At 46.6% G+C, this 19,586-nt stretch overlaps 1 protein-coding gene across 1 annotated transcript; it reads left to right on the top strand.

Annotated features, from left to right (window-relative positions):
- Positions 1–6,655: 6,655 nt before the first annotated feature.
- On the top strand, positions 6,656–10,948 carry MAL (mal, T-cell differentiation protein). Its single transcript, XM_009868236.1, has 4 exons — positions 6,656–6,742; positions 10,144–10,311; positions 10,503–10,628; positions 10,874–10,948. The coding sequence occupies exons 1-4, from the start codon at positions 6,656–6,658 to the stop codon at positions 10,946–10,948; spliced, it is 456 nt and encodes a 151-aa protein (XP_009866538.1).
- Positions 10,949–19,586: the final 8,638 nt, after the last annotated feature.

The following is a 19,586-nucleotide window of genomic DNA, read 5'->3' as shown; positions in this document are numbered from 1 at the left end:
CAGCCTCAACAATTCTGTGATTCTATGAAAGCACCCTGGTCTGGGATGTATTTGTACCGTCTGGGGACAAATCTTCCATCTGCCCTCGCTGGGCCACTTCACCACTAGTGCGTTTTTCACCGTGACAGGAGCTGCCACGCAGAGGGACCATCGGTGCGGGCAGCGAGAGGAGCGACTGCAGCGCAGCTCTCATTCCTTTTGCAGCAGAAGGCCACGGCCTGATGGGGAGAGGAGGGCTGCTGTGGCACAGAAGTGGTGTCTGCACCCTCCCCATTTGGGAGGAAAATCCATAGGTGCCTCCGTGAGTGATTCTGCACCCACTGCCCAGCGGAGAGCGCCAGGAGGGCAGCTGGAGCCGGCAGCTCCCCCACACAGGCAACCTTCTCTGCTGCAGCGCCAGTGCCCCCATGGCCACCCCCTGGTCTGCAGTGCTGGCAGTTGTGTAGTCTAAAGAAAATAAAAGGGAAATATGGTAACACACTCGAGGAAGAGAGTGGCAGTAACATGTTGTCCGCCTCTCATGGGTAATGTGAAAGTTGTGGTCTCGGAGTGCAGCCATGGAGCATCAAGTGGAAATCAGGTCTTTCTAACAGCCCTAGGCAAGATCAGGGAGGGTTTTCTAAAGCAGGCTAGAGAAAGCTGTTAGGACTGGTAACACAGGAAGAGGGATGAGATGACTTTTCCACAGGTTGGAGCATCTCCTCTGTGAGGACAGGCTGAGAGAGTTGGGGTTGTTCAGCCCAGAGAAGAGAAGGCTCTGGGGAGACCTTATAGTGGCCTCCCAGTACCTGAAGGAGGCTACAGGAAGGCTGGGGAGGGACTGCTTACAAGAGTGTGTAGCGACAGGACCAGGGGCAGAGGTTTGAAACTAAAAGAAGGTAGATTTAAGTTAGACCTTAGGAAGAAGTTCTTTACAATGAGGGTGGTGAAACACTGGCACAGGTTTCCCAGAGAGGTGGTGGAGGCCCCATCCCTGGAGGCATTCAAGGTCAGGCTGAACGGGGCTCTGAGCAACCTGATCTAGTTAAAGATGTCCCTGCTCTCTGCAGAGGGTTCGGCTAGATGCTCTTTAAGGGTCCCTTCCAGCCCAACACATTCTATGATTCTATGATGATTCTGTAACTGGCTATTTGCATTCTCTCGAAACTCACGATGCCTAAGGCTTTAATTTCCTTTTCATTAGTTCATGGGGACATAGGTGTTGTTTTCTTAATCACCTCCACTGGGATCTGGCAGTGCCCGTCTTGCCACTCCCCAGAACTGTATCTCTCGTGCAGGTCCTTTGACCTTGCTTTTTTTAATAGCAAAATCATTTTCTTATCTTTCTGCTTCTGGGTTACACCATACAATTATGTCATCAATGTATTTCAGGTGTTCTGGAGCTCCACCCTTCTCTAGTGCAGTCTGGATCAGTCCATGTCAAATGGTAGGGCTGTTCTTCCACCCCTGGGGCAGTCGGTTCCATGTGTCCTGGATGTCACCTCCAGCGAAAGCAAACTGCAGCCTGCACTCTGCTGCTGTAGGAACAGAGAAAAAAAAATGCATTAGCAGTGTCAGTTGTGGCGTAACACTTAGCTGCCTTTGACTCCACTTTGTAGTGAGGTTCTAACATGTCCGCACAGGAGCGCTCATCAGTGGTGTAACTTCATTCAAGCCATAATAGTCTGCGGTTAATCTCCATTCTTCATTAGGCTTTCATACTGGTCATATAAGACTGTTAAAGGGTAAGTAAGCCTTGCTAACCACTCCTTAGCTCTCTAGTTGCCACATTAACTTATGGATGGGATCAACATAGTCTCAGCTGGTATGTCAGTGCACTGTTTTAGCAGCAGTTGACACCTGCTGGTCTTCAACCCTTAGCTGAAAAGTAAAATCAATGATTCTGTTTTAGCTCAAATCAAGCTCGTTTCTGAAAAGGAAAATGTGTCTGTGATCCAAGAATGTGCACCAGCTCCAGCAGCCTTACACGGTTCAACCATGTCCCCAGAGCAACATGGTTTGTCTTGGCAGGATGGTAAAGAATTGATAATAAGTGGGAGGAGGATCAATAAAAAAATAAATTTAATTGAAAAATCATTAATTTAATTTAGAAATGAAATCACCTTATAATAAAGCAGTGAGGTAAAATTCAATTCCTGCCTACAAAAATACTCAAAGAAATAAATTATCCAATAGGTCATGTGTATTCAGGCAACCACAACATAAAAATTACGACAAAGAGGGGTCTGCGTGAAAGGAGCAAATTATCAGTTTCCTCCTCTGACAGCGTAACACCTTGTCAAGGGCAGGTAACTGGATGTGGACTCCAAAAAGCTTCCATGCCCTCTCACCTGATATTCCCACAAAGAGGCTTATGGGGACTAGTCTGGATCACATTACCGATGGATGATGGAAAACCACTCCCAGACTCTCATTTGTGCTGGCGTCTCCTGTTACTTCTTTACTGACACAGTTATGAGGATCATTGTTCAAGATAGATACACGCCAGTTAGAGGCATTTGGAGAGTATGACTAAGAAGTTTTGAGAAAACATGGTATCTGAAGAAGGATTAATCATAGAGTGAATGGAGCTGTTGTTTAGGGTCAGGAAGAGAAGGCAGAAGAGCTGTGTAAGGGCCTTCAAACATCTACAAGGATGCTGCAAAGACACAGAGAATACACTTCTACTGTACACCATGTTGAGAATAAGGAGGAATGGACTTGGAGGAAATGCAGTTGAGGTGCTATGGAAGGAGGAGTCAGAGGCACTTCGAAGGAGAGCTATGATATCCTGAGTGAAGCAAGAGAAGGAATTGCAGAATGTGCCTCATAATGCAAAGAACAGAGAGCTTTAAATGAAGTTATCAGTTGGCAGATAGAGAAGAAGCAAAGGAATATGGTCCTTCACACCTCATGCAGTTGAGTGGTAGAAAGGACTGTAGATTTTGTAGGTGCCAAGGGCAGGGAGATATCCTGTGCATTTAAAGGTCTGGATTGAATCCTGCCTAGTGTGAATTACGCAGTCACTTAAGTCACATGTTTCTGAGCTCTTTGCTTTCCACAGGAATTACATCTGGCCTGCCTACCTGGCAGGTGTGAAAACCTCTCTGAAAGTTGACCAGGAATAGCACAACAAGTTCTTTTTTGGGAGACTTGAGAACAGCACCCTGAGGGTGGGCTTACCCTGAGCTGACCCCTGTCGCTCTCCTGGGGGGGTCCCATGTAGTCCTCAACATTTTCAGACAAATTTGGGAGCACAAGCAACTTGAAAATAAGTCCCCAGAGGCACCTTAACCATTTCATTTTAGATTTTTAGAAGAGCTGTTCCCCAATCTGAGAGGGTGACATTTGGAACAAAGACACCAGTGTGCGCTGTGCCTCCGTTCCAGTGGAAGCTGGCAGAGGTGGTACCGACCTCAATATTGCATGTAGGAGTGAGCACATAGCACACTGAATAATGACAAAGACGAGAGAACTAAGACAGGAAAAGTAGTAAAAATCCTCAGGTCTTCACAGCCTCTACTGAATGGGGGGTGCAGGGACCCTGTTTTACAAGACAGTTCTTCAAGGCAAAGTTGTGATGCCTTGGAGAAGAGCACGAGAAATCCAGTGTACCAAATACTCTTGCATTTCCTCTGGGGCAGCATTTCTTACAAGAGGCGCCTTGAACAGAGACCACCAGGTGACAGCCTCTTCCTCCCTTCATACCTCAGTGTCACCGTTTGTAACATCTTCCCAAGGGAAGGGTAATATTGAAGGAAGAGCGAGTCTGTAGTGATAGTCTGGAAGAGGCATAACTCTGCCAACTAAGTGGCTGTGGTCTCTAGAAATGGATAAACTGGTGTACATGTAGTTGTCACACTGACCTTTCACATGCAAGAACTTGCAACACATTTCACACAGTGGGTTTTGCTTCTCTTGGACTTCCCTGCATTTCTCAATGAAAAAAAGCATTTGGTATTTACTAAAACAAACCAAAGATGTTGTTCAAGAAGAGGTTAATATTTTCTCCATTACTTCTTCAGAATTGCAAGCTTTTAATTTTCACTGTTAGTAAGCACATTTATAAGCTAGAGGTGAGGCTGAGGGCTACAACAGAGCTTTCTTAGCTTTTTGCTAATTGGCTAAGTTGAAGGGATTTTAGAAAGGTACTTGGTATCAGCAGCGTGAACTACTACAGCTCCATCTCCACCAGCATACAACTCCACAAGCTTTTGCCAGCCAATATCTGGCCAGGAATCCTTGTCCTTGGGAGTGGAGTCCTGATGGAGGTACCATCTGGGCTCTCTCTTAGAGAAAGATGCAGTGAATCCATAAATTCATCAGAGTTCACAGGGAGGCCGGAAAGGAGAAGAAAAGAAAGCTGTATTAGGGCACAGAATAAGGCAATGACTTCACAGTCCATAGCTGTGAATAGCACATGGATAGATATGGGTATGGTATCCCTCGGCTTTTTCTGTGAACCCAGAGAGAGAGAGAGAAAGAGGAGGAGGATCTCCTAGTAGGGGACAGAGCAGCAGAAAGAGTTGTGTTATGGTAAGTCAGATGAGAAAAGTGGGAAAAGCAACCTGCCTGTTTTTGGGACTACCAGGAATGAAACGAACTTTGCAGAGAGCAGAAACCTGTGGAGCATTCTCGGGGAACAGAAATGCAGGAGGCTGATTTCAGGGTGCTGCAGGTAGCTATCTGGGTAAATTAGCAACAGAAGAAAGAAGAAATTGAAACTAAAATATCAAGAAGACTGAATACCTAACCCCAAGGGGAACTTACAACATGGGTCAAAGGTGCATGTGAAAGGAAAGGGAGGAAATATGAAGAACAAAGAAAGAAAAGGAAAAAACAAAAAATGGAGGAACATAAACCCTACAAACTGGAAGTCAGTGTTTGCCAGCCATTCTCAAGCTAGTTGTCATCCACCTACAATCAGACCTTTTTCAAACCTGTACCAGCTATACAAGCTCTGGACTCACAAATGCCATACAGAAATCAATGATACAGATGTCAAAAAACCCACTGCCTCAGCTGTGCAGATCTCTCTACTTGCTTGAAGGAAAAGTGTTCAAAAGAATTTATATAAAATACATATTCATGATATGTTTTGCTTTTCAGTAGTCTGCAGGTGGTTCAGTTCACTCTGTGCACCATTCAGACATGATGCCCTGGTTTGAGCTAAGCAGGACCAGTTCAGTGGCTGGCTCAGCCCTAACCCTCAATACGATTTGTGAAATTGCTATTCTTCCTCAGCCTGGAGTTCATTCGTGCTGCAAAATGAACCCATCATGCTCCCAGCCAAAAAAACTGCACCAATGGTGCAGATGTCACCATTACTCCAACGTAGCTGGCCATATATCCTCACCACGACACTTGGTGCTGCCCAGGGCATCCCATTTCATAGAATCATAGGATGGCATAGGCTGGAAGGGACCTTAGAGATCATCTAGTCCAACCTCCCTGTTTTGGGCAGGGACGCCACCTCTTGACTAGACCGGGTAACAGATGGGGACCGAGCGGGAATTGAACCCGCGAGCTCGGTGTTGGTCCTTGTCAGCACCGCGCTCAAACCACTGAGCTAACTTCTGCCCTAGAGCTTGGACACCAGCTGCTGCAGTCAGGGAGAGCACAGCAACAATGACTGAATGTGCCTCCTGTTGCAGCTGTGAGCAGGCTAGCTGGAGGCTCTGGACCAGAGCTGACGGTGGCAGTTATTGGAGCCAAGTGTGCCAGATGTGGGGCTGGGAGTGAGGCCATCCTGCCTCGTGCTCCAGATCCCATGCTAAAGCCTTGTGCCCTTGTGGAAGGGCAAGCACCTTATGTAGGGCCTGGCCAAAATGGGTACTTCTTCCGTGGGTCACTTGTCCACAGCAATGTGCTTTTTTTTCTTTTGAGCATTGCTCCTGTTGTTTTCCTGATGTTTCATACCTTTGGCCTTAGCTTCCGGAGTTGTGTAGTTTTGCTTGGGTATCCAAATGAGCATGTTAAAAAGAAGTAAATACTTTATATTATGGAGAGGGGAATGATACTGCCGTGGACTCCAGACTAAGAATAAACAACTAACCAGCCAACACTAAATAAAACAAAGGAAGTCAAATAGCTTGGAAGATCTAATTATTTTCAGTCATCTTTGTTACCTTGGTGTGTCCAATATTCTGCCCTTATCTTGAGGTCAATCTCCATCTGTGAGACGTTTCTCAGCCTCACTGTTCGCCAGTAACTGGCATGTCCTGGCCGCCAGCTGCCGTTTGTGGCCACGGCTGTGGCCAACTCATGTGGGTGGTGGAAAATCTGACTTAGAATGCAAATAAAAGGGACAAAAGCTGCCCAGCTGGATGGGTATGGTGTTCATTATTGCCCTCAGATATAAGTTAGTGCCACCCACCACCATTACCCAAGGACTTGTAGAGACAGCTCTGCTCAAAATGCCTCAGGGCTGCACACATCTAAAACCATCCCCTGTGCTCCCATCAGCCACCTGGTAACCCCTGGTCAGAGGTTGCAGCCACACCTGTGCCACTCACAGCTCTGTTCACCTGTCAGCAAGGAGGGAGGGAAGAAGGAAGAGCAGGAAGAAGGGGAGGGAAGGAGGAAGAGAAAGAGGGAGGGAAGGAGGCTGCATTTGATGGCTTCCTCCAGCAGCTAGAGCCGGAGCGACAGACAATCACCGTGGAAGAGGCCTGCAATGTCCTCAGCAACTTCCACCACCTCTTTGCCCAAAGGCCTGGCTGTCCTGACAACTTTCCCAGATGTGCTCTTCATTCCTGAAATCGTGAGTGCTAGCTTTCCCCTGGGGGAGGGCAGATGCTGCTTGTGGGGCACCCAGCATACTTCATGCTGGAGGTATCTGAGGGATGGGACTTGAGACAAAGCATCTGGTTCAGGAGCCACGCCAGATCTCTGAGTCACTGGAGTGTCTCAGGGAAGCCTGTGATGCCTAGCCTGCTCTCAGAGAAAACCACAGGCCCTGAGTTGGGGCTCTGAATTTCTCCTTTTGTCTGCAGTGGGTTTTGGTGGTCCCTCTGAAAACCTTTTGTAGTTTCTTGCCTAACAAATTTGAAAGGGTTGCCGATGGGTTTAAACTAGGTTGCAAAATTGAGCCAATTAATTAATTGGAAGATGATTTTAGCAGCTGATGTAGTCAGAGGATAAACTTCTTGCTTAAAGCAGGGGGTAGAGACTAGCTGAGGTAATTGGTTGCAGCAGCAAAGAGCCTAGGGTGCTGAAGCTGTACTGCTCATCCGCAGTGTTCCTGAGATGGAGGTGCAGGGTGCTGGACCTGGGTGTGTGGGCAACAGTGAGTGAGCAAAGGGCGAACAAACACCTTGTAACTTCTTCCGGTATTGTGATTTCATTGAGCAGGACAAGATCATTATCTTAATGGCTTTGCTGAGGTGATTAAAAATAATTGCCGTGACCACTGATTAAAAGGTGGAAAGTTTAACTAGAATCTTTTTCCTGTTTTCTCTGCTCCCATCCATGAAACCTGCTCTTCTCATAACAGTTTGAGAGGCTTTTTCCAAAGCCTGAGTGTTTCATTTGGCGTTGAGGGATTCGACTGGGTGTTGTAGAATAGCATTCAGATAATTTCATGCTGAAAACTTGAACTTTGCCTTCTGGAACTCAGTCCTTTCCTGTCACCCAACTCAATTCAAACTCCTGGGATTTTACAGCATTTATTTCATTCTTCTAGAGACAACGGTCAAGCAAAGAGGAATTGGGTTAAAGCAAGCGTTATCAATGTGTAGAGAAAGGCTTTGCTTCAGGTGCTACAAATGTGCTCTGGGGACTTGGCTTCCATGCCCAGGTACTGAGAGCGAACTCCAGGTTTCCTGCAGCTGTGTGAAGGAGAGTGCACATTCCCTGTGGACGTTCTGGCTGGGCAGATACTTGTCAGCCTCCCCTGCCACTGGGTTGTGTTAGTCCTAGTGCAGAGCATGCTGTTGGCCTCAATGTGGTTAGAGTGCTGACTGTGCCTTGAACTGTTTGCTTGCAATTCCTGTCTCCAGGGGATTTGGCAAGGCAGTTTTCTTAACGAGCAAAAATAAGCACCCTATCCTTTGGTTTGGGTAAGAACTGGAAATGTGCATCCTAAAGGCTCAGGAACACCCAGGGAAAGGGGAATGCTGTATAACCAGATTTCTCCATCTCTGGAGGTGTATGACTCTAGGTCATGCAGCTCTTTTATCTCCACTGTGTACAAAGGAGGCGGTTGCCTTGAATCATAGCTTTCAGAAGGACAGTTTCTCAAGCGTTGTGGGAATGTGAGGTCGCCTGCAGCAGTAACTACGAAAAAACACCCCAGCAAACAGACATTTCAAGTGCTAAGACGGTTGCAAAAATGCCAGAAGCTGCATCTCTGCAGCTGAGATGATTGGCATATCTGAATGTGCTCATTAAGAACTACCACTTTTATTCTGTGAGGCTGGGTTCAATTCTTGTCGTCTATTTTACCTGAAAAGCTTTCTGCGTATATGTGGAGCCAGGCCTGTGCAGAAAAGCTGAAACAAGCTGAAAACAGATGTTTGCTTTGTAAAATGCTATTTAAAATACGAGTTTTTCTTAGACTGCTGTATCCAACTTTCTGTGGGTTGTTACTGAAAGCCTCTTGACCCTTCCCTCTTTTTGACGACTCTGCTGAACAGCAGCACCATAAAACCAAAGTCAGTAATCAAACCTAAGTGAGAAATCACATCCTGCAGAAAGATGAGGAGTGGCAAGAAGTTAGAAGTGGTACTTCTTCCCCTGACCTCATATCTCACTCCAGTTGTGTTTGATTTTAATGGAGAAACTGTAGGGTTTTCCTCAGGATCTTTGTCTGCAATGCACTCATGGCGTCACCGTGTGAGTTACTACACGGGCTGGATTAGTGTTCAAAGTCTATGATTGTTACAAGAGCAGCACTTTGGAAGACCTGTTTTCACTCAGATATTTGCAAGTTCTCAACCACATCATTGATTTAATGTGTCAATTTGTGTAACGGCATCAATGAACTTTCCTACAGATGTGGGGAAACACAAATGATGTTACATTTTCTGAGTATCATAAATCAGAAACTTTTTTCTACTTGCAAAATGTCTCCAAAGAAATGGAAATGCTGAGAAAGGCTGGCCTGGGATTCGCTGATTCTAAGATCATTCCAATTGCCAGTGTATCTTTCTCACCTCTTGAGATTTGCCTGCAAATCCAAGACCAGCCAATGGTGAGAGATAGGTCCCCGCAGCAGCACTGATCTCCACAAAGTCTGGGTTCACCTGAGGAGCAACTTATCCCAGGATGCTGCATAGACTAAACTTTGCACAAGTTCAGGAAACAACTGAGCTGATTTGTAGCAGAGAAAAGCTGCTGAGTGCATTTTAATGCAAAGACAGCCCTAACAGCTCAGACATTCTGTAGTATTGGATATTGTGCTCTCATCCCCTTGTGTAGGAATCTGCTGGTGGGTAAAGAGTAGAACCTAGGTATAGCCGTCTTTGTGTTCCCCACTGCACCAGGAAGCACCAAGGCTGGCTGAGAGGAATGGGGTCCCACCTGCTACCAGACCAGCAGCTGGTGCCTCACAGAGCTCTGGTGTAGCCAACAAAGGATGACTCAAATAGCTGGAGCAGCAATACAAGCCCCTTTCCAAGAGGAGCTGGGAGACTCAAAATTACGTCCCTTACCTCAAAGAGTAAAACCAGACATACTACCTCTCTTCAACCTGTTCTCTCTCCTTTCAGGGTGATGTTTGCATGTGGCCTCCATTAAGGCCATGTCTATGACCTTTATGAGGCCACATGTATGTGCTGTTTGAGCAGGTGAGCTGGGTTTGACACCACTCCTTTCAGAGATCTGCCACACCGGGTATGACGCAAACATGCCTTTCTGAAATAAGCCTCTCTGCTTGTTGAAACCAGTCCTCAAAAATATCTGAACCAGACTCCCTAGCACACTGATGTGGGGAGGGTGTGAATGGCAGTGACACTAGGAGGCGGAGGTATAATGAGGATATTTTCAAGTCACTATGAGAGGCAGATGCTCCCAGCTAAATAGCTGGTTTCTGAGAAGAACTCAGAAGCATCCCTGGGCTATTTCCAAGTGCAGTGATACTGCCAAAGGCAGGCATGGTTTTTGGCTCTGCTCTGGATAAGCAAATTTATCCCATCTCACCTTCTCTCACACTTTCACTTGCAGGTCTTTGGGAGCCTTGTATGGATCCTGGTGGCATCCTCGAGGGTCCCATTACCCTACTTCCACGGCTGGGTGATGTTTGTCTCTGTGTCCTGCTTTGTCATGTCCATCACTCTCCTGTGCTTATATGTTGCTGGGGTGCATGGGGGCAGAAGCTCCTGGGTCACCTTGGTAAGTGGGTGTGACAAACCTCAGGGCCTCTCCCCTCCCTGGCATCAATGGTAGACAATTGTCTCCTTTGCTGCTACTGCACTCCAAAATGCAAGCTGGGGCTTGCTTGTCTGGGTTCCTTTATTATTATTTTTTTCCCCTTTGCAGTGTGCTTCCTCCTTGGAAATGACTTTGTGATCCTTGTTTCTTAGGATGTCATCTGCCAGGAGATAGCAGCTCCGTTCTACCTCAGTGCTGCTGTGTTGGAAGCTGGCTTCCTCAGCTTGATCTCCTCTAGCACTAGAAATATCATCTACCAGGAGAACGTTGCTGCTTCGGTGAGTGCCTGACAAGAAGGGGAAGGGAGGTGAGATGCTGATTGTGGAATGGCCTGAAGGGAAAAACTTTCCTTGCACCAATCATTCAGGGAGAGTGGAAACTAGTCCCACTTCTACTATGCAGGAATGTCTCCAAACATGCACGAGTCAACAGAAACCTAATGCATCACTAAGTGTTTGCTCAGTGCGGGAAGTCAGTACCATATAATAAAAAGTTAACTGGTTGATGTGTTTTTCCATTTTAGGTATTTGCATTCTTGGCTACCCTGGTATATGTGATCCATAACGTGTTCTCGCTCCAGCGATGGAAATCGTCCTAAGAGACTCCCCTTGCAAGTTTGTCTTATGGTCACCCCGTGAACACAGAAGTTGTTCAATGACTGCAGTTTCCAGGCTGGATTTGGGTTTTGTTTTCTACTGTATATGCTGTGAGCAAGCAGCTTTTAATGTAGGACCATAGCAATGAAGAAAAAAAAGCTATATCCTGGTACAGTCTGTTTCCTTTCAGTCTCTTCTGGGTTTGGTACAGTTTGATGCTGGTAATTGGGACCCAAAGAGAAAGACATCTAGCTTTAAAGAGTAATATAGAATCATAGAATGGTTTGAATTGGAAGGGACCTTAAAGATATTCTAGTTCAAAACTGCCTGCCATGGGCAGGGAGACCTACCACTAGATCAGATTGCTCAAAGCCTCACCCAGCCTGGCCTTGAACACTTGCAAGGATGATGCATCCACAGCTTCTCTGGGCAACCTATTCCAGTGTCTCACCACTCACAGAAGAGAACTTCTTAATGCCTGTGAGAAGTGCTCCCATTCTCACTTAGCCCGCAAATGCAATTAAACTGGATTTATTAACAAATGAAAGATCCCACAAATTTACACTTTCTGGTATTGGTTGAGAAGTGCTACACTATGCCCATCTCAGCCCTAGAATAATGATTGCACACAGATTTACCCATATAAAGATGAGGACTCTCAACCATGACGAGTTCCCATGGCTGGCATCCCAGACCAAGGAGAGGGCTCTGCCCCGACTGCAGGACCTGCTGCCCTGAAGGGGCTTGCCCACACGCGCCCCCAGCAGGACCCTGCTTTTAAAGCTCAGTCGGATCTGAGCTGTGGTCAGTCAAAGTCACATCAGCCTCCCGTTGGCTACCAGCCAACTTCTTGGGTGTGCACCTAAGCTGGTGGGCTAGACCCAAACTAGACAGAAACTTCCAGAAGTTTCTAGCAGTTTCTCTGAAACCTGCTTGGCAACTGCTGTGAGGAGAGGAAGAAGTTCTTCACCGTGAGGGTGGTGAGACGCTGGCACAGGTTTCCCAGAGAGGTGGTGGAAGCCCCATCCCTGGAAGTTTTTAAGACCAGGCTGGGTGGGGCTCTGGGCAACCTGGGCTAGTGGGGGATGTCCCTGGCCACAACAAGGGGATTGGAACTAGATGATCTTTAAGGTCCCTTTCAACTCTGACAATTCTGTGATCCCAGACTACAGGGAATGCACTTGCCACAATGCCTAAATCTAAATCTAAATTCTAAATCTACCCTGCTCTAGTTTCAAACTATTGCTCTTCGTCCTGTCGCTACATATCCTTCTAAGTGGTCCCTCCCCAGCTTTCCTGTAGCCCTCTTCTATAAGGTCTCCCCAGAGCCTTCTTTTCAGGCTGAACAACCCCAACTCTCCCAGCCTGTTCTTGTAGGTGAGTTGCTCCATCCCTCTAAAACTAGCTGAGCTCAAAGTGGTAAAATCTCCCTGAATCACACCTTTATGCCTCCAGAGCTGTTATTGCTATCAGAGGAAGCCTGAACAACCAGTACTAAGGAGCATGAGTATAAAACCGAGTCACTTTGCTGCCTATCCATGTAAGCCTGTTTCACCTCTGTAAACCTGCTGTACTAAAAGAAGATTTTCACACAGTCTCTGGAATTGCCATATGTGACTTGTGATGTGCGGATACCCTGCATTTTACAGCCAGCTGTGCCAGCAGCACTGCGTGATCTCTGTGTGTTAAGAGAGTATTGAAGGAGTACAGGAGCTGACAACAACCCTGGCGAAATAGTCTGGTCTCCTGCTCATAGCCCATAAATAGTGCTTCTTGCTAATAAAGTTTGTCTCTACCTTCTCTCGAGAGCTGAGTCCGTGCCTTTCGGTCTGCCACAAATGGTGCCCGAACAGGGACTTGAAAAATAAACTACTCCAGTGGTGGTTCCATGGTCGGACAGCTTGGGATGGAAAATAGATGGTGCATACTTTTTCCAGAGGCTGGGGTAAGCCTCGCAACCTGGTAAACACGGGGCAGTCTAGCTCCCAAGAGCACAAGCTCTACACTGAAGCATTACAGCGTATGTTACGGAAACAAGGATTTAATGTGCTGATTTCTCAGGTAGTGCAATTGCTTCTATGGGTTAAAGAATATTGTAAGTGGTTTCCTAGTTAAGGAAATTTTGTGATGCAAAATTGTGGGCAAAAGTTGGTGAGGAATTACAGACTACGAAAGGTTTACAGTTTAAGGTACAGGATGTGTTATTCATTATGTGGCGGACCATTTATACTGCTTTAACTGCTTTACAGCCTGCTGAGAAACACTTGCAAGTGGCAGGAACAACTGCTTCTGCTGAACTCCTAGTTTGTGTCGATCAGGGCATGGCGGAATGTGTTTGTGATAATGACCCTGGTACTATTGACCGGGAAAGGGAGCCAGATTTATAACCTCCTGTAAAGCCTTTTAGAATTATGGCAGCAGAAGCTCCAACGGCGGAACAAATTCTGAAAAATAAATCACCTCCACACCCTCCTGCCACCTCAAGGGACGACAGCGCTTGGGAAGTGCTGAGACAACAGAAGTGGAGGTCTGGCAGGTCCCCCAAAGTAGGAGGGGGACAGATGCCCTTCTGTTGCCTTAACTATACAGTGGCAATCTGGAGGAACTTCACATGTGTTAGCTCTGGTGGATACTGGAGCTGAGGTTGCTGTGTTACAGAGTAGTATCAATAATAAAGAAGTTACAGATCTGTGGAACAGGGGGAAAACCAACTTCTGCCCTTCGAATTAAAGTTACCTTAACAACAGGAAATGCCGTGCCATTTACCGTGACGGTGCTAATTGCCCCAGTTAAAGAATATATTTTAGGGATTGATGAGCAGGCAGGACGGATACTTGAAACCTTAAATGGTTACCTCTGCTTTGGAACTTCACAAACAGGATTTGCAAATCAACCTATAATTGCTTTGCATGGATTTCCACAGTGGGATCCTGGGATTCTGTCATTCTACCTGTACCCACTAAGGTCATAATTGTCAAATAGTGTCATATTCCAGGGGGTAGGAGGAAATTACTCAAACCGTTCAGGTACTTCAACAAGTGATGACAATGTGGCCATATGTACAAAAGTATCCTTTTAAAGTAAGGTACATCTCAGCTCATCAAAAGGACGAGTCATTTGAACTCCTGAGAATGCCGCATGGTTCTGTACCCCAACATCTCTTCTTATTTTACACTTTCTATTAATATCAGATTCCTGAGTTCTTTTCCAGGTTTCTTCGATGCATACCTGTGCTCCATCCAGAGGAAACAGCATTGGAACGGTGTTACTGGTGTCACGAACCAAACATTAAATTGCAGTTCAACCACAAAAAGCACAAGCCACAACTCTGCAATCTGTATGGGACGGGTATGGCCTCCACAAAACTGATGAATCAGTCTGCCTGAAGAATGACATTCAACATCTTCAGGACTTGATGCGTCAAATGAAAAAATCCACTAGTGATACCTGGCTGACATCGTGGCTGCATTCCCTGAGAGCGTGAAGGGGACACCTGATTTAAATTACTATTGTTGAACTGTGTTTATGGTTTTCTCTAGATGTATTTTTTGTGTGCCTTTGTAGATTACTTTCTAATATACCTTGCAAGCCTAAGCAGATATCTCCAGTTTTGCCAGCAAATGCAGTTTCTTGAGCGAGGGGAGTGGAATGTACAACTCAAAAGGTGTGCAGTAGACTGTAGGAGAATGCTATGGATGATTAGGGTAACGTCTTGAATAAGCAGAGGCAATTAGCTCTTGCCTTTGGTTCGTGGCCAGTCTCATGTGTACCAGCACTATGTTGCTAATGAAGATGGATTTGCTGTGATTTTGCAAACAGACAGGAGTGTTTCTGCTATTTTGTCTTTGCCTCTCACGGGCACACAGCCCTGTACAGCCTTAGGAGAACTGTACTGTAACAGGGCAATGCCTAAGGAGGAGGTATAGACTTCAGTGTGAGTGAGAGGGCTTTTCTGGCAAGGGGAGCCAGGGCTAGGGGCTAAGCCTCAGTGACAATGTTCACCTGAATGCTTAAATTACACCAGGGTTAACTTGTGAGTGTGCTCTTTTTGTCTGGGATAGAGTTAATTTGCTTTGTAGTAGCTGGCATGGGGCTGTGTTTTGGATTTGTGGTGAAAACAGCATTGGTAATTCAGGGATGTTTTTGTTGTTGCTGAGTAGTTCTTATAGAGTCAAGGCCTTTCTGCCTCTCACACCACCACACTAGTAAGTAGGCACTAGTAAGAGGGAGCACAGCTGGGACAGCTGATCCCAACTGACCAAAAGGATATTCTGGACAACATGACGTCATGCTCAGCAACAGAAGCTGGGAGAAATAAGGAGGAAGAGGGGACATTCAGAGTTGTGGCATGTGTTTTCTCAAGTAACTACCAGATGTGATGGAGCCCTGAATTCCTGGGGTGGCTGAACACCTGCCTGCTGATGGCAAGCAGTGAATGAATCCCTTGTTTTACTCTGCTTGCATGTGTGGCTTTTGCTTTACCTGTTAAACAACCTTTATCTCAACCCACAAGTTTTCTCACTTCTGATTGTCTCTCCATCCCACCAGGGAGGAGTGTGTGAGCAGCTATGTGATACTTAGCTGCCAGCTGGGGTTAAACTATGACAATGAGTTAATTTAAATGGAGTTTGGACCCAAGAAGGGGTGTTTTCTCATGTTAGAGGTGCCTAATAAAAGTTAGCCGTTCCAGTCTGTGGGGCAAAAAATACCTCCATTTGAGTACGAATGTCCTGGATACTAATAAGGACTAGAGAATGGAAGGGAAATAAAAGTTGACTTAGAGGCACCTCTGTTGCTTCAGATCCAGGGGGGACTTTTTTGAGCTATGACCATGGGTTTGGGGTGCAGCTTTTAAATTGCAAGGTGAGGAAAACATTTGATTTTTTTTTGTCGTTGTTTTTTCCCTTGCTCAAAACCAGCCTGACCTGTTTTGCTTATGTTAGTGTGATGGCAGTAAGCTGACTGAGACAGAACTGGAAAATGAAATCCCTTTTCACAGCAGGGAGGGGACTCACACCCACTTTGGACATTGGCACTTGGTTCTGAAGGTTTAGCATGAAACTGGTTTCAAAATCATGTAATCGTGTGTGTGTCTATGTGTGAGGAGGGCTGGTGCTCAGATTTGCCCTATTAATGCCCCTGAGCTGAGCATTAAAGCACAAAGATGCCTTTGAGTCTATTTGCAAAGGCGGTCACACCCTGGTGTTTGGGTTATGCTCTCTCTGTCCATCTTCAGCACCTCTGTGCCAAGCAGTGCTGTCTGTCCCCTCACACCCATGTCTGTACGCCTTGTGGCCCTCACATTTGCAGTTTATGTCTTGGCAGGGCTCCCGATTCTTTCTGCCTTGCTTTGCCCTTTGCTTCTCCTTTTCATGCCACACACCAGTTTATAACAGTCTGCACTAGTTCACCTGCTCGTCCGTTTCTCTCTGGCCCCAACTGGTTTAGTGAGATACACCCATATATGCGCAGCCCATCATTAGTGTAACCTCGCTGTAAACCAGGACAGGGAAAAAAAAAAGCTGGACACTGTGGGATATTTAGAGAACAGCAAACGTGTTTTGAACAAGCCAGGCAGCCTGTTTTTAGACAAGTTTTAGGCCTCGCTTGACAAGAGTTTGTGAAGGACATTGTGAAGGTCACTAGCTGTGAGAATATGCTGAAGCAAAGAAAAACAAGGAGCTGTGACTGGTGTATGTGACTGAAAAGAGAAACAAACCCAGGATGCAGGTGGGGAGAAGAGCGAATCAGCAAAGGAAAACAGCGTGTGAACAGGAGCATGGACTGCGTGTGTTTGCTGTTAATAGCCAATCAATATAGAACATTTAGAAAACAAGGACGTTGTGAACTGTATATTAACCGCGTTAGTCCGTTAATAAAGTGGCATTTGCTTGATCACATTGATCAGCAGCAGTGTCCGTGACTTCCGCGTCAACAGGACACTGCTGGCGTGGGAGTGCTCATGAGCCCCAGCAGGATGAGACAAGGTTGCAGGCACAGCATTGGGAGGGAGACCGTGTGGTTCCAGTTCCAGCGTAACCTGGGCCAAGTCTTTGCCTAGGCAGGGCTGGACTGAGAGAAGGGACACCAACATGGTCAAGAGCCTCCAAATGAACTGCTACAAAGCAGTGCTGTAACTTTGAAACCCTCGCAGTCTGGTCCCAAATTCAATCCCTTGCAGGTGAATGAGTGTCCCTGTTTGGCACAGGGCTGCTGGGCCCCAGGATAGGACAGTGACACAGTGAGGTGTGGCTTTGTTGCCCCAGGCTGTTGAATTGCACCTGGCAGGTACTGCACAGTCCCTGCAGGGTGGAAAGGAGAAAAAAAAGAGGAAAAGAAAATGAAAAAAGAACCCTAAAGTCTGCGTTGCCATTAAGACCCATGTGCCCTGGAAGATGGGCAGCCCAAGGGAGCTGTCTGGAAAATGGCACACCTCAGCGCTTCTGAAGAGAAAGATGCTGCCCAGAGGTCAGAGAATATCCCAGGACCTACAAACCATCTACCCTATGTGCAGCAGGTCTTGTCGCTACAGAGAGCCCTGAGGACCTTGGAGTCCCAGTGGGCAGTAAGTTGTCCATGGGACAGCAACGTGCCCTTGTGGCCAAGAGGGCCAGTGGGATCCTGGGGTGCCTTAAGAAAAGTGTTTCCAGCAGGTCTAAGGATGTTCTCCTCCTCCTCTACTCTGCCCTGGTGAGACCACATCTGGAATACTGTGTCCAGTTTTGGGCTCCCCAGTTTGAGAGAGACAGGGACCTACTGGAGAGAGTCCAATGGAGAGCTACGAGGGTGATCAAGGGACTTGAACACCTCTCCTATGAAGAGAGACTGAGAGAACTGGGGCTGTTTAGCCTTGAAAGGAGACGGCTGAGATGGGACCTTATTAATGTACATAAATATCTGAGGGGTGGGTGTCAAGGGGAAGGGGACAATCTTTTCTCCGTGGTGCCCAGCAACAGAACAAGAAATAATGGGTTTAAGTTAGAACATAGGAAGTCCCACCTCATCATGAGGGGAAACTTCGTCACTGTGACGGTGCCAGAACCCTGGCACAGGCTGCCCAGGGAGGTTGTGGAGTCTCCTTCTCTGGAGACTTTCAAACCCCACCTAGACATGTTCCTGTGTGGCTGCCCTAGGGGATCCTGCTCTGGCAAAGGGTTGGACTAGATGATCTCTAGAGGTCCCTTCCAACTTCTGGCATTCTGTGATTCTATGATAGCACTGGCCTGAGAATTTGCTGTCACCCCACTGGAAACGTTGGGCATGATAAACATTGCATGCTTGTTCCTTCTCCCATGGAGATACTTGTGTGGAGTTAATTCCCTGCCAGCAGGGCTTCCCAGAATGTGATGCACCTGGCTCTGTTGAGTGCTGCTTGCCTTGTAGTTTGCTGACCACAAGGCACCTGCAGTCCTTGCCTACAGAGCTGCTCCCAGTCTGGCCCAATACGTGGGCTTGATCCATTCCAGGCACTGCATTTCCAGATCTGCCCCCAGATGGGCAGCTCATCTTCAACAGCATCCTCCCCATCCCTGGGATTTCCTTGCAGATAGAGCAGCCTATTTAAAAAGCCACAAATCAGCCCTTTTTTTCAGAGAACTTAGAACTCCCAGTCACACTTATGAACAGTGGGCATATTGTATCCCCACAGCAAGCCCCAGTTTTCAATTTGTAGTGTAACAAGCTTCCTCTGCAATTCTCCAGCTCCCTCAGCAAAGCAAGGAGGTCTGCAGGCACATACTCTGGAGAGCAGGCAATTAGACTTCATCCAGCCAAAGGCAGGCAAAACCTCAGCTCGGATGATTAAAAACAAGATTACAGACATATCACTCATTAACTATGCCCAGATTGTAATCTTGGTTGTTCTTGCTTAATTAAACAGCTTCTTAGCCACCATGTTAGCTGTTCCCCAAATATTTGTATATGGCATACCTTGCCTCCAGTGATGCAGTAACTTAGAAGCACTTCCATCTTCTAAATTGCAGAAGAATTTGCTCTGTCTGAAAGCAAAGAAACTTAATAGAAAATTATGGCCAACTCCATGGAGAACATAGGAATTTCTGGTGTTTCTCATCTTACTGTCAGCTTTACCTGGGAGTAATGATCAAACTGTCTGCTAGGTAAAACACCTATAACAAGCATCTATATTAATATGAATAAACTTGTAAAAACAGGAAACCAGCAAAAGATGACTTCTATGAATGGATCAAAGCTCCATGTGGGTCTGAGGGAGTCTGATTCATGGAGAGCTCGGTCTGTGTCCCAGCTATGGTCCATTCTCCACCTTTGATCTTTGCAGTGGGACCACGGCTCCCTCCTGCTCCTTGGTTTCCCTTATGCTAACATAACTCAATCTTGAAACCCCATTTGCTTTGAAGGATGGAAATGCCATTCTCCTGATTCATGCAAGTGCTTAAACATCAGTTCTTGTCCTGTGAGTCTGAGAAGAGCCTTAAACCTCTTTCATGGCACAGAGGAGTCCTGAAGACCCTTGTGGGAGCAGATCTAAGTGTGTAGACCTTGGGGGAAAAGGGAGATTTGTGGTTGGTTTGTTACTTTCTTTAAGTTCTGAATCACAGAATTACAGAATCACAGAATCACAGGAAGTCAGAGGTTGGAAGGGACCTCGAAAGCTCATCTAGT

This window comes from Apaloderma vittatum, unplaced genomic scaffold, assembly GCF_000703405.1.
Source record: "Apaloderma vittatum isolate BGI_N311 unplaced genomic scaffold, ASM70340v1 scaffold5684, whole genome shotgun sequence".
Classification (NCBI taxonomy): Eukaryota; Metazoa; Chordata; class Aves; order Trogoniformes; family Trogonidae; genus Apaloderma; species Apaloderma vittatum.
This window is presented reverse-complemented; position numbering and strand designations above follow the sequence as displayed.